This window comes from Anomaloglossus baeobatrachus, chromosome 6, assembly GCF_048569485.1.
Source record: "Anomaloglossus baeobatrachus isolate aAnoBae1 chromosome 6, aAnoBae1.hap1, whole genome shotgun sequence".
NCBI classification, from domain to species: Eukaryota; Metazoa; Chordata; class Amphibia; order Anura; family Aromobatidae; genus Anomaloglossus; species Anomaloglossus baeobatrachus.
The window spans coordinates 556917380-556929879 of NC_134358.1; the positions used below are offsets into that span (position 1 = coordinate 556917380).

Sequence of the window (12500 nt, forward strand, 5' to 3'; positions counted from 1 at the left end):
AGGCATTGATACTTATCTGACACATTTTTATGGGTACAAATAGAACTGGTACTGCTGCATGGGCACTGATATACAGCTGGCACATATGTACGGCACTATTATATCGGCAAAATTAGGACTGACATTAGTGTAAAGGATGATATAGAGTTGGCACGTGTTTATGGAAACATTTCTAGGCTTCACAAAAGAATAAATAATTCTAATTAAGGCAAAAAACTTATAGATATCAGAATACAAAGTAGCTAAAAGTTTCAATTTTCTACCAGGACTTTAAATATAATAATAATAATAATAATAATAATAATAATAATTATTATTATTATTATTTTAAATAGGAAACATCCTATTTTTTATATTATTTATTTATAAATATAAATATAATTTATAAATATAATAAAAAAATATATAAGGCAAAAAACTTATAGATATCAGAACACAAAGTAACTAAAAGTTTAAATTTTCTGCCAGGACTTTAAATCAAATAATAATAATAATAATAATAATAATAATAATAATAATAATAATAATAATAATAATTATTATTATTATTATTATTATTATTATTATTATTATTATTATTATTATTTTAAATAGGAAACATCCTATTTTTGTATATTATTTATTTATTTATAAATATAAATATAATTTATAATATAAGACAAAAACTCTACTATAAAGGAATCATCTAAAAACTGCAAAACGCGAAACCCCAGGGCGCTCAGCGGAGAGGAAAAATCAATATATTAAATAAAGAAAATCAAATATTTACTCAGCAGATTCCTGGGACAGAAATGTAATAAAGTCGTAATCAATGATTCTCGTCCCGTGAAGATGCCGCGCAGCGATGACAGGACCTGACAATTTAGAGACGGACAACCTGAAAATTCATCTTCCCAAGGTGACAAAATCCGATTTAATGAGTGGAGAGAGCGGCGGCCGGGCTCCGACAGCGCGGGCTGATCTCACCTGTACGTGTGACAGGCAGCGGGCGGCTCACATTCGCTCTCCTCATGTAACGTGTCAGGACAGTCACGGCCCCCGTAGGACGGGTACTGAATAATGACACGGTGGCGGCTCTGCTTCTTCACCGTGATGGCACCTAAGCATAAAAAACACCACAATCACTATGGGAAGGGAACATAAAAAACACACAAAATACAACAAATACAGCATAAACTTAATTTATACACATTTACCATATAGAGAAGAAGAAACTCTCCCAAATATGATCCCGTCCTATAGAGGATTCCGGTGCTGCAGTGTACAGTGTATATAGTCTGTACATAATGGATGAGCGACATATTAATAACTGTAACTAAGACACAGGAGGACCTCCTACCTCCACACACAGACAGCTAATGAATTTACCTGGATTTTCTTATGCCCACCATACCATGCCCCAGGGTGGGTATATGTGAGAAGTCAGTCTGACCCATCTCTCTGACTGCTCGTAAACCCAACTCTGCTGCGCCCTATTAACGCGCTCAGTACTATACATGCTGGAGCTAGCTTTCAGGTTTACATCACAGAGGATAATCACCTCTGTGATACATATCTCCCCTCCATGATGTATCCGGTGGCCAGCTTACATATTCCCTTCTCTGCCCAAAGCCAGGGGGCTTGGCACCTTCCACCATCAAACAGTAGTGCCAGCGCAACCGCATTGCCATGTAGTTTCCAGGACCTATGCAAAGAAGGCCAAACTTGGAAACTTCACACAGGAGGACGTCCTACCTCCACACACAGACAGCTAATGATACATATCTCCCTTCCATGATGTGTCTGGTAGCCATGTTACATATCCCTTTAAAAGCCCAAACCCACGGAGCCTGGCACCTTCCACCACCAAACAGTGGACCCTTGACAGCGCATCCGCATTGCCATGCAATTTCCCGAGCCTATACATACAAGTCTAAACATGGAGACTTCAAACAGGAGGACTTCCTACCTCCACATATAAACAGCTAATGAATTTACCTGGATTTTCTTATGTCCACCATACCACACCCCACGGTGGGGATATGTAAGCAGCCAGTCCCACCCATCTCTCTGACTGCTCGTAAACCTGACCCTGCAGTGCCCTATTAACACTCTGAGTACATTACATACTGGAGCTAGCTTCCAGGTTTACATCAGAGAGGATAACCACCTCTGTAATACATATCTCCCCTCAATGATGTATCCGGTGGCCATCTTACATATTCCCTTCTCTGCCCAAAGCCAGGGGTCTTGGCACCTTCCACCATCAAACAGTGGTGTCAGCGCAACCGCATTGCCATGTAGTTTCCAGGACCTATGCAAAGAAGTCCAAACATAGAGACTTCACACAGGAGGACTTCCTACCTCCACACACAGACAGCTAATGAATTTACATGGATTTTCTTATGTCCACCATACCATGCCCCATGGTGGGGATATGTAAGCAGCCAGTCCCACCCATCTTTCTGACTGCTCGTAAACCCAACTCTGCTGCGCCCTATTAACGCGCTCAGTACTATACATACTGGAGCTAGCTTCCAGGTTTACATCACAGAGGATAATCACCTCTGTGATACATATCTCCCATGCATGATGTATCCGGTGGCCAGCTTACATATTCCCTTCTCTGCCCAAAGCCAGGGGGCTTGGCACCTTCCACCATCAAACAGTGGTGATAGTGCAACCGCATTGCCATGTAGTTTCCAAGGCCTAAACATGGAGACTTCACACAGGAGGGCTTCCTACCTCCACATACAGACATCTAATGAATTCACCTGGACTTTCTTATCTCCACCATACCACCCACCGAGGTGGATATATGTAAGCAGTCAGTCCCACCCATCTCTATGACTGCTGATAAACCCAACCCTGCAGTGCCCTATTAACTATACATACTGGAGCTAGCTTACGGGTTTATATCACAGAGGATAACCACCTCTGTGATACATATCTCCCGTCCATAACGTGTCTGGTAGCCATCTTACCCTGGGAGCCTGGCACCTCCAGCCATCACACAGTGGACCCTTGACAGTGCAACCATATTGTAATGCAGTTTCCCGGGCCTATGCATTCAAGTCTAAACATGGAGACTTCAAACAGGAGGACTTCCTACCTCCACACACAAACAGCTAATGAGTTCACCTTGACTTTCTTATGTCCACCATATTATGCCCCGGGGTGGGTACATGTAAGCAGCCAGTCCCACCCATGTCTGTCTGCTCGTAAACTTGTCCTTTATCAGCCCCCTCAGTACTATACGTACTTGAGCTAGCTTCCAGGCTTACATCACAGAGATTAACCACCTCTGTGATACATATATATATATAGATATAGTACCATTTAAAAGTATTCATTCCCCACAAACCTTCCTACCTTTAAATGTATTTTATGTAATATACCAACACTAAGTATCAAGCATTTGTGAAGTGCAAAGGAAAATGATACATGATCTTCTACACATTTTAAAAATATAATTCTGAAAATTGTGACGTGCGTTTGTATTCAGCCCCCTGGGTAAATACTTTGTTGGACAACCTTTTGCTGTAATTACTGTTGCAGTCTTTTGGGGGATGCCTCGCCAGCTTTGTTCATCTAGAAGTGACATTTTCCTCTTCTTTGCACACTCGCTCTCGCTCAGTGAATTGGATGGAGACGTCTGTGATCCGACGCCCCAGTCCCAAGTCTTGTCCAGCCTCTAAAAGGTTTGCATCCAGGATTGCCCTGTATTTAGCTCCATCATCTTCCCATCTACTCTGACCAGTTTCCCTGCCCCTGCTGAAGAAAAATCTCCCCCTGCAAGATGCTGCCTCCACCATGTGTGACTGTGGGGATGGTGTGTTCAGAGTGATGTGCAGTGTTAGTTTTCCACCACACGTAGCGTTTTGCATTTAGCCCCAAACAATCATACTTTGATCTAATCTGACCAGAGCACCTTCTTTCACGTTATCACTGTGTCCCATTTTTAATGTCCTGGTGATGGGAAGGAGGTTATTGCTCAGGATTTTACGGTACATGGCTCCATCAATTGTCCAACTTATGTGGTTAAGTAGTCCTGTGCCCTTAGCAGAAACACCCCCAAAGCATAATGTTACTACTTCCATGCTTGACAGTGGGGAAGGTGTTCTCTGGGGCATCATTTCTCTTCCTCCAAAAATGGTGAGTTGAGTTAAGAACAAAGAGCTCAATTTTCAACTCATCTGACCACAGACGGGCCTGCTGCACATGGGCCTTCTTCAGACGAGCCGGCTGCACATGTGCCCTCTTCAGATGGGCCGGCTGCACATGTGCCCTCTTCAGATGGGCCGGCTGCACATGGGCCTTCTTCACACGGGCTAGGTGCACATGGGCCTTCTTCAGAAGAGCCGGCTACACATGTGCCCTCTTCAGATGGGCCGGCTGCACATGTGCCCTCTTCAGATGGGCTGGCTACACATGGGCCTTCTTCACACGGGCTAGCTGCACATGGACCTTATTCAGACGGGCCGGCTGCACATAGGCCTTCTTCAGAAGGGCTGGCTGCACATGGGCCTTCTTCAGACGGGCTGGCTGCACATGGGCCTTCTTCAGACGGGCCAGATGCCCATGGGCCTTCTTCAGATGGGCCGGCTGCATATGGGCCTTCTTCAGACGGGCCAGATGCCCATGGGCCTTCTTCAGATGGGCCGGCTGCACATGAGCCTTCTTCAGATGGATCGGCTGCACATGGACCTTCTTCAGACGGGCCGGCTGCACATGGGCCTTCTTCAGATGGATCGGCTGCACATGGGCCTTCTTCAGACGGGCCAGCTGCACATGGGCCTTCTTCAGACGGGCCAGCTGCACATGGGCCTTCTTCAGACGGGCCAGCTGCACATGGGCCTTCTTCAGATGGGCCAGCTGCACATGGGCCTTCTTCAGATGGGCCAGCTGCACATGGGCCTTCTTCAGATGGGCCAGCTGCACATGGGCCTTCTTCAGACGGGCCAGATGCCCATGGGCCTTCTTCAGATGGGCCGGCTGCACATGGGCCTTCTTCAGACAGGCCAGCTGCACATGGGCCTTCTTCAGATGGGCCGGCTGCACATGGGCCTTCTTCAGACGGGCCAGCTGCACATGGGCCTTCTTCAGATGGGCCGGCTGCACATGGGCCTTCTTCAGACGGGCCAGCTGCACATGGGCCTTCTTCAGATGGGCCGGCTGCACATGGGCCTTCTTCAGATGGGCCGGCTGCACATGGGCCTTTTTGAGCAGTGGGACTTTGTTGACACTGCAGGATTTTATGCCATTATGGTGTAATGTGTTACCAATGGTTTTCTTGGTGACAGTGGTCCCTGCTGCCTTTAGATCATTAACAAATTGCTCCCGTGTAGTTTTAGGCTGATCTCTCACCTTCCTCATGATCCTGGAGACCCCACGAGGTGAGAGTTTGCACGGACCCCAGATCGATGTCGATTGATAGTCATTTTGTATTTCTTCAATTTTCTTACTATTGCACCAACAGTTTCTCCTTCTCACCCAGCGTCTTGCTTATGGTTCTGTAGCCCATTCCACCCTTGCGCGGGTCTACGGTCTTGCCCCTGACATCCTTAGAAAGCTCTCTGGATGCCCATGTTGTGGAGGTTAGAGTCTCACTGATTAATGGAGTCTGTGGACAGGAGGCTTTATACAGGGGACAATGTAAAACGGCTGCCTGTAATGCAGGTAATGAGGGGATTTGGAGCGTCTGTAGGAGCCATTACTCTCAATGGTTGGTAGGGGATCAAATACTTATTTCTCGTTGCAAAATTCAAAGAAATTTATATCATTTATACAATGTGACTTTCTGGATTTTATTTTGGATGTTCTATCTCTCACTGTTAAAATGCACCTACCCTTAAGATCATAGACTGCTCATGTCTTGGCAGTGGGCAAACTTAGAAAATCAGCAAGGGATCCAATACTTATTTCCTGCACTGTAGATAGATATAATAAAAGTTTCTATCTTCTCTATCTTACCTTCTTGACAGGTGCTGGGACACTGAGTCCAGTCGCTATACGGGGTGACAATACAGTCTTTCCGGCAGGGTAACAGACATGGCCTCATCGTCTCTGGTCGAAGACTTTCAGGGCATCTAAAAAAAGACGAAATGAAGAAAAACAATGGTCTGTAAGTGCACAGGATTCTATAGGATGGGTAGCACTGCAGCCAAAACTCTCACCCTAACCAACTGCCGAAAATTATGGTAACCAGTCCACCCACCTTCTTGCACCCCTCCAAGGTTGTAACCCATGTGCAGCAAGGAGAGGGGGAGGGGGCAAGAAACAAGGTTCCACAAAGGCTAAATAGCCAATAAATTTGTAGAAAAAAGAAGCCAAATGTATCACCCTTGTCCCCGCTAGATAATGAACTTTTCTTGTTTTGTACCCTGTGGTTTGGATTGAAGCATCTAATGAGCGTGTGCAAAATAAATTATGAAGAATAGGGGAACGGGGTAAGCTGTGACCTGGCATACTATGATTGCTGGTAGCAGCGGTATTAGCTGTGTTCATGAGTTGAGCCCGTCCACATATACAACTGCTCATTCCGAGTACAGAGCACCAGAGCATGGTAGTGCCCGCTCATCACTAGTTACCAATACCAAGCACCCGAGCATGGTAGTGCCCGCTCATCACTAGTTACCAAGACCAAGCACCTGAGCATGGTAGTGCCCACTTATCACTAGTTACCAGTACTGAGTACCCGAGCATGGTAGTGCCCGCTCATCACTAGTTACGAGTACAGAGCACCAGAGCATGGTAGTGCCCGCTCATCACTAGTTACCAATACCAAGCACCCGAGCATGGTAGTGCCCGCTCATCACTAGTTACCAATACCAAGCACCCGAGCATGGTAGTGCCCGCTCATCACTAGTTACCAAGACCAAGCACCTGAGCATGGTAGTGCCCACTTATCACTAGTTACGAGTACTGAGCACCAGAGCATGGTAGTGCCCACTCATCACTAGTTACCAATACCAAGCATCCGAGCATGGTAGTGCCCACTTATCACTAGTTACCAATACCAAGCATCCGAGCATGGTAGTGCCCACTTATCACTAGTTACCAATACCAAGCACCTGAGCATGGTAGTGCCCACTTATCACTAGTTACGAGTACTGAGCACCAGAGCATGGTAGTGCCCACTCATCACTAGTTACCAATACCAAGCATCCGAGCATGGTAGTGCCCACTTATCACTAGTTACCAATACCAAGCATCCGAGCATGGTAGTGCCCACTTATCACTAGTTACCAATACCAAGCACCTGAGCATGGTAGTGCCCACTCATCACTAGTTACGAGTACTGAGCACCAGAGCATGGTAGTGCCCGCTCATCACTAGTTACCAATACCAAGCACCCGAGCATGGTAGTGCCCGCTCATCACTAGTTACCAAGACCAAGCACCTGAGCATGGTAGTGCCCACTTATCACTAGTTACGAGTACTGAGCACCAGAGCATGGTAGTGCCCACTCATCACTAGTTACCAATACCAAGCATCCGAGCATGGTAGTGCCCACTTATCACTAGTTACCAATACCAAGCATCCGAGCATGGTAGTGCCCACTTATCACTAGTTACCAATACCAAGCATCCGAGCATGGTAGTGCCCACTTATCACTAGTTACCAATACCAAGCACCTGAGCATGGTAGTGCCCACTTATCACTAGTTACGAGTACTGAGCACCAGAGCATGGTAGTGCCCACTCATCACTAGTTACCAATACCAAGCATCCGAGCATGGTAGTGCCCACTTATCACTAGTTACCAATACCAAGCATCCGAGCATGGTAGTGCCCACTTATCACTAGTTACCAATACCAAGCACCTGAGCATGGTAGTGCCCACTCATCACTAGTTACGAGTACTGAGCACCAGAGCATGGTAGTGCCCGGTCATCACTAGTTACCAATACCAAGCACCCGAGCATGGTAGTGCCCACTCATCACTAGTTACCAATACCAAGCATCCGAGCATGGTAGTGCCCACTCATCACTAGTTACGAGTACTGAGCACCAGAGCATGGTAGTGCCCGCTCATCACTAGTTACCAATACCAAGCATCCGAGCATGGTAGTGCCCACTTATCAGTAGTTACCAATACCAAGCATCCGAGCATGGTAGTGCCCACTTATCACTAGTTACCAATACCAAGCACCTGAGCATGGTAGTGCCCACTCATCACTAGTTACGAGTACTGAGCACCAGAGCATGGTAGTGCCCACTCATCACTAGTTACCAATACCAAGCATCCGAGCATGGTAGTGCCCACTCATCACTAGTTACCAATACCAAGCATCCGAGCATGGTAGTGCCCACTTATCACTAGTTACCAATACCAAGCACCTGAGCATGGTAGTGCCCACTCATCACTAGTTACGAGTACTGAGCACCAGAGCATGGTAGTGCCCGCTCATCACTAGTTACCAATACCAAGCATCCGAGCATGGTAGTGCCCACTTATCACTAGTTACCAATACCAAGAATCCGAGCATGGTAGTGCCCACTTATCACTAGTTACCAATACCAAGCACCTGAGCATGATAGTGCCCACTCATCACTAGTTACGAGTACTGAGCACCTGAGCATGGTAGAGCCCGCTCATCACTAGTTACGAGTACTGAGCACCTGAGCATGGTAGTGCCCGCTCATCACTAGTTACCAGTACTGAGCACCGAGCATGGTAGTGCCCGCTCATCACTAGTTACGAGTACTGAGCACCTGAGCATGGTAGTGCCCGCTCATCACTAGTTACGAGTACAGAGCACCAGAGCATGATAGTGCCTGCTCATCACTAGTTACCAGTACTGAGCACCCGAGCATGGTAGTGCTCACTCATCACTAGTTACGAGTACTAAGCACCTGAGCATGGTAGTGCCCGCTCATCACTAGTTACGAGTACTAAGCACCTGAGCATGGTAGTGTCTGCTCATCACTAGTTACGAGTACTGAGCACCTGAGCATGGTAGTGCCCGCTCATCACTAGTTACGAGTACTGAGCACCCGAGCATGGTAATGCCCGCTCATCACTAGTTACCAGTACTGAGCACCTGAGCATGGTAGTGCCCGCTCATCACTAGTTACGAGTACCGAGCACCCGAGCATGGTAGTGCCCGCTCATCACTAATAGTCATCATTGCAAGTGGCACAAAGTTTGTCAACCAACAAATAAGAGTATCCATTCCCCCAACCCTAGAAATGGATACTTACTTTTTAGGTCCAACTTGTCCGACATTGACCCTCACACAGATGACTTTTCTTGTTTGCATCCCGACTGCACACGCGGCCTCGCCGTTCCAATTTGAAGAGTTAAAGACGGAAACAGAAACGTCTTCTGTGCACTGACCCCAAGGACCGGTGTGCCAGTGATAGACGGTACAAGGATGCTCGTTGCAGCTGCGGATCTCCTGCAGAGCGTTACTTTCCGGGCACTGAACGCCTCCTGCAACAAAAGAGGAGGAATGACAAATCAAAGACTTCAGAAGATTACAGATAACCGGCTGCAAACTGCGCTGCGTGTTGTGTGACTGCAAAGAAAAGCTCAAAAACAACTTAAAGGACATTTTTTAGTATTCTGGTATCCGCGAGATAATGAGATTATTGATAGAAAATGTCTGTTGTCTCTGGCGATTCGCTCAGCAGCCATCAGCTGCCATTATTACAATCATCAATCTCTTCCTGGATGTGTTGTGGGGCCGAACTGGACAAAATGCAAAACAAGACAAGGTTACAGAGGATTCTGCTGAGGAACGGCAGAGAAACCTGCAGAGGAATCTACTGAGGAACGGCAGAGCAACCCACAGAGGAATCTGCTGAGGAACGGCAGAAAAACCTGCAAAGGAATCTACTGAGGAACGGCAGAGCAACCCACAGAGGATTCTGCTGAGGAACAGCAGAGAAACCTGCAGAGGAATCTACTGAGGAACGGCAGAGCAACCCACAGAGGAATCTGCTGAGGAACGGCAGAAAAACCTGCAAAGGAATCTACTGAGGAACGGCAGAGCAACCCACAGAGGATTCTGCTGAGGAATGGCAGAGAAACCTGCAAAGGAATCTACTGAGGAACGGCAGAGCAACCCGCAGAGGAATCTGCTGAGGAACGGCAGAAAAACCTGCAGAGGAATCTGCTGAGGAATGGCAGAGCAACCCGCAGAGGATTCTGCTGAGGAACGGCAGAGCAACTCGCAGAGGAATCTGCTGAGGAACGGCAGAGCAACCCACAGAGGATTCTGCTGAGGAACGGCAGAGCAACCCGCAGAGGATTCTGCTGAGGAATGGCAGAAAAACCTGCAGAGGAATCTACTGAGGAAAGGCAGAGCAACCCGCAGAGGATTCTGCTGAGGAACGGCAGAAAAACCTGCAAAGGAATCTACTGAGGAACGGCAGAGCAACCCACAGAGGATTCTGCTGAGGAACGGCAGAGCAACCGGCAGAGGAATCTGCTGAGGAACGGCAGAGCAACCCACAGAGGAATCTGCTGAGGAACGGCAGAGCAACCTGCAGAGGATTCTGCTGAGGAACGGCAGAGCAACCTGCAGAGGAATCTGCTGAGGAACGGCAGAGCAACCTGCAGAGGAATCTGCTGAGGAACGGCAGAGCAACCCGCAGAGGAATCTGCTGAGGAATGGCAGAGCAACCGCAGAGGAATCTGCTGAGGAACGGCAGAGCAACCCGCAGAGGAATCTGCTGAGGAACAGCAGAGCAACCCACAGAGGAATCTGCTGAGGAACGGCAGAGCAACCCACAGAGGAATCTGCTGAGGAACGGCAGAGCAACCCGCAGAGGAATCTGCTGAGGAATGGCAGAGCAACCCGCAGAGGAATCTGCTGAGGAACGGCAGAGCAACCCACAAAGGAATCTGCTGAGGAACGGCAGAGCAACCCACAGAGGAATCCGCTGAGGAAGGGTAGAGCAACCTACAGAGGAATCTGCTGAGGAATGGCAAAACAACCTGCAGAGGAATCTGCTGAGGAATGGCAGAGCAACCGCAGAGGAATCTGCTGAGGAACGGCAGAGCAACCCGCAGAGGAATCTGCTAAGGAACGGCAGAGCAACCCACAGAGGAATCTGCTGAGGAACGGCAGAGCAACCCACAGAGGAATCTGCTGAGGAACGGCAGAGTAACCCGCAGAGGAATCTGCTGAGGAACGGCAGAGCAACCCGCAGAGGAATCTGCTCAGGAATGGCAGAGCAACCCACAGAGGAATCTGCTGAGGAACGGCAGAGCAACCCGCAGAGGAATCTGCTGAGGAACGGCAGAGCAACCTGCAGAGGAATCTGCTGAGGAACGGCAGAGCAACCCGCAGAGGAATCTGCTGAGGAACGGCAGAGTAACCCGCAGAGGAATCTGCTGAGGAACAGCAGAGTAACCCACAGAGGAATCTGCTGAGGAACGGCAGAGCAACCCGCAGAGGAATCTGCTGAGGAATGGCAGAGTAACCCACAGAGGAATCTGCTGAGGAACGGCAGAGCAACCCACAGAGGAATCTGCTGAAGAATGGCAGAGCAACCCGCAGAGGAATCTGCTGAGGAATGGCAGAGTAACCCACAGAGGAATCTGCTGAGGAACGGCAGAGCAACCCACAGAGGAATTTGCTGAGGAACGGCAGAGCAACCTGCAGAGGAATCTGCTGAGGAACGGCAGAGCAACCCGCAGAGGAATCTGCTGAGGAATGGCAGAGTAACCCACAGAGGAATCTGCTGAGGAACGGCAGAGCAACCCACAGAGGAATCTGCTGAAGAACGGCAGAGCAACCCGCAGAGGAATCTGCTGAGGAATGGCAGAGTAACCCACAGAGGAATCTGCTGAGGAACGGCAGAGCAACCTGCAGAGGAATTTGCTGAGGAACGGCAGAGCAACCTGCAGAGGAATCTGCTGAGGAACGGCAGAGCAACCCGCAGAGGAATCCGCTGAGGAAGGGTAGAGCAACCTACAGAGGAATCTGCTGAGGAATGGCAAAACAACCTGCAGAGGAATCTGCTGAGGAATGGCAGAGCAACCGCAGAGGAATCTGCTGAGGAACGGCAGAGCAACCCGCAGAGGAATCTGCTAAGGAACGGCAGAGCAACCCACAGAGGAATCTGCTGAGGAACGGCAGAGCAACCCACAGAGGAATCTGCTGAGGAACGGCAGAGTAACCCGCAGAGGAATCTGCTGAGGAACGGCAGAGCAACCCGCAGAGGAATCTGCTCAGGAATGGCAGAGCAACCCACAGAGGAATCTGCTGAGGAACGGCAGAGCAACCCGCAGAGGAATCTGCTGAGGAACGGCAGAGCAACCTGCAGAGGAATCTGCTGAGGAACGGCAGAGCAACCCGCAGAGGAATCTGCTGAGGAACGGCAGAGTAACCCGCAGAGGAATCTGCTGAGGAACAGCAGAGTAACCCACAGAGGAATCTGCTGAGGAACGGCAGAGCAACCCGCAGAGGAATCTGCTGAGGAATGGCAGAGTAACCCACAGAGGAATCTGCTGAGGAACGGCAGAGCAACCCACAGAGGAATCTGCTGAAGAATGGCAGAGCAACC

The 12500-nt window shown here is 48.7% G+C and overlaps 1 protein-coding gene across 1 annotated transcript in view; it reads right to left on the reverse strand.

The window, feature by feature from the left end:
* The window catches only part of THSD7A (thrombospondin type 1 domain containing 7A), a 701817-nt gene that overhangs the window by 120261 nt on the left and 569056 nt on the right, over nt 1-12500 (reverse strand). Inside the window, exons 11-13 of the mRNA XM_075315710.1 lie at nt 9186-9417; nt 5953-6068; nt 967-1099 (exon numbers count right to left, since the gene is read on the reverse strand). Coding sequence (XP_075171825.1) covers nt 967-1099; nt 5953-6068; nt 9186-9417 — 481 coding nt within the window. The remainder of the gene's footprint in view (nt 1-966; nt 1100-5952; nt 6069-9185; nt 9418-12500) is intronic.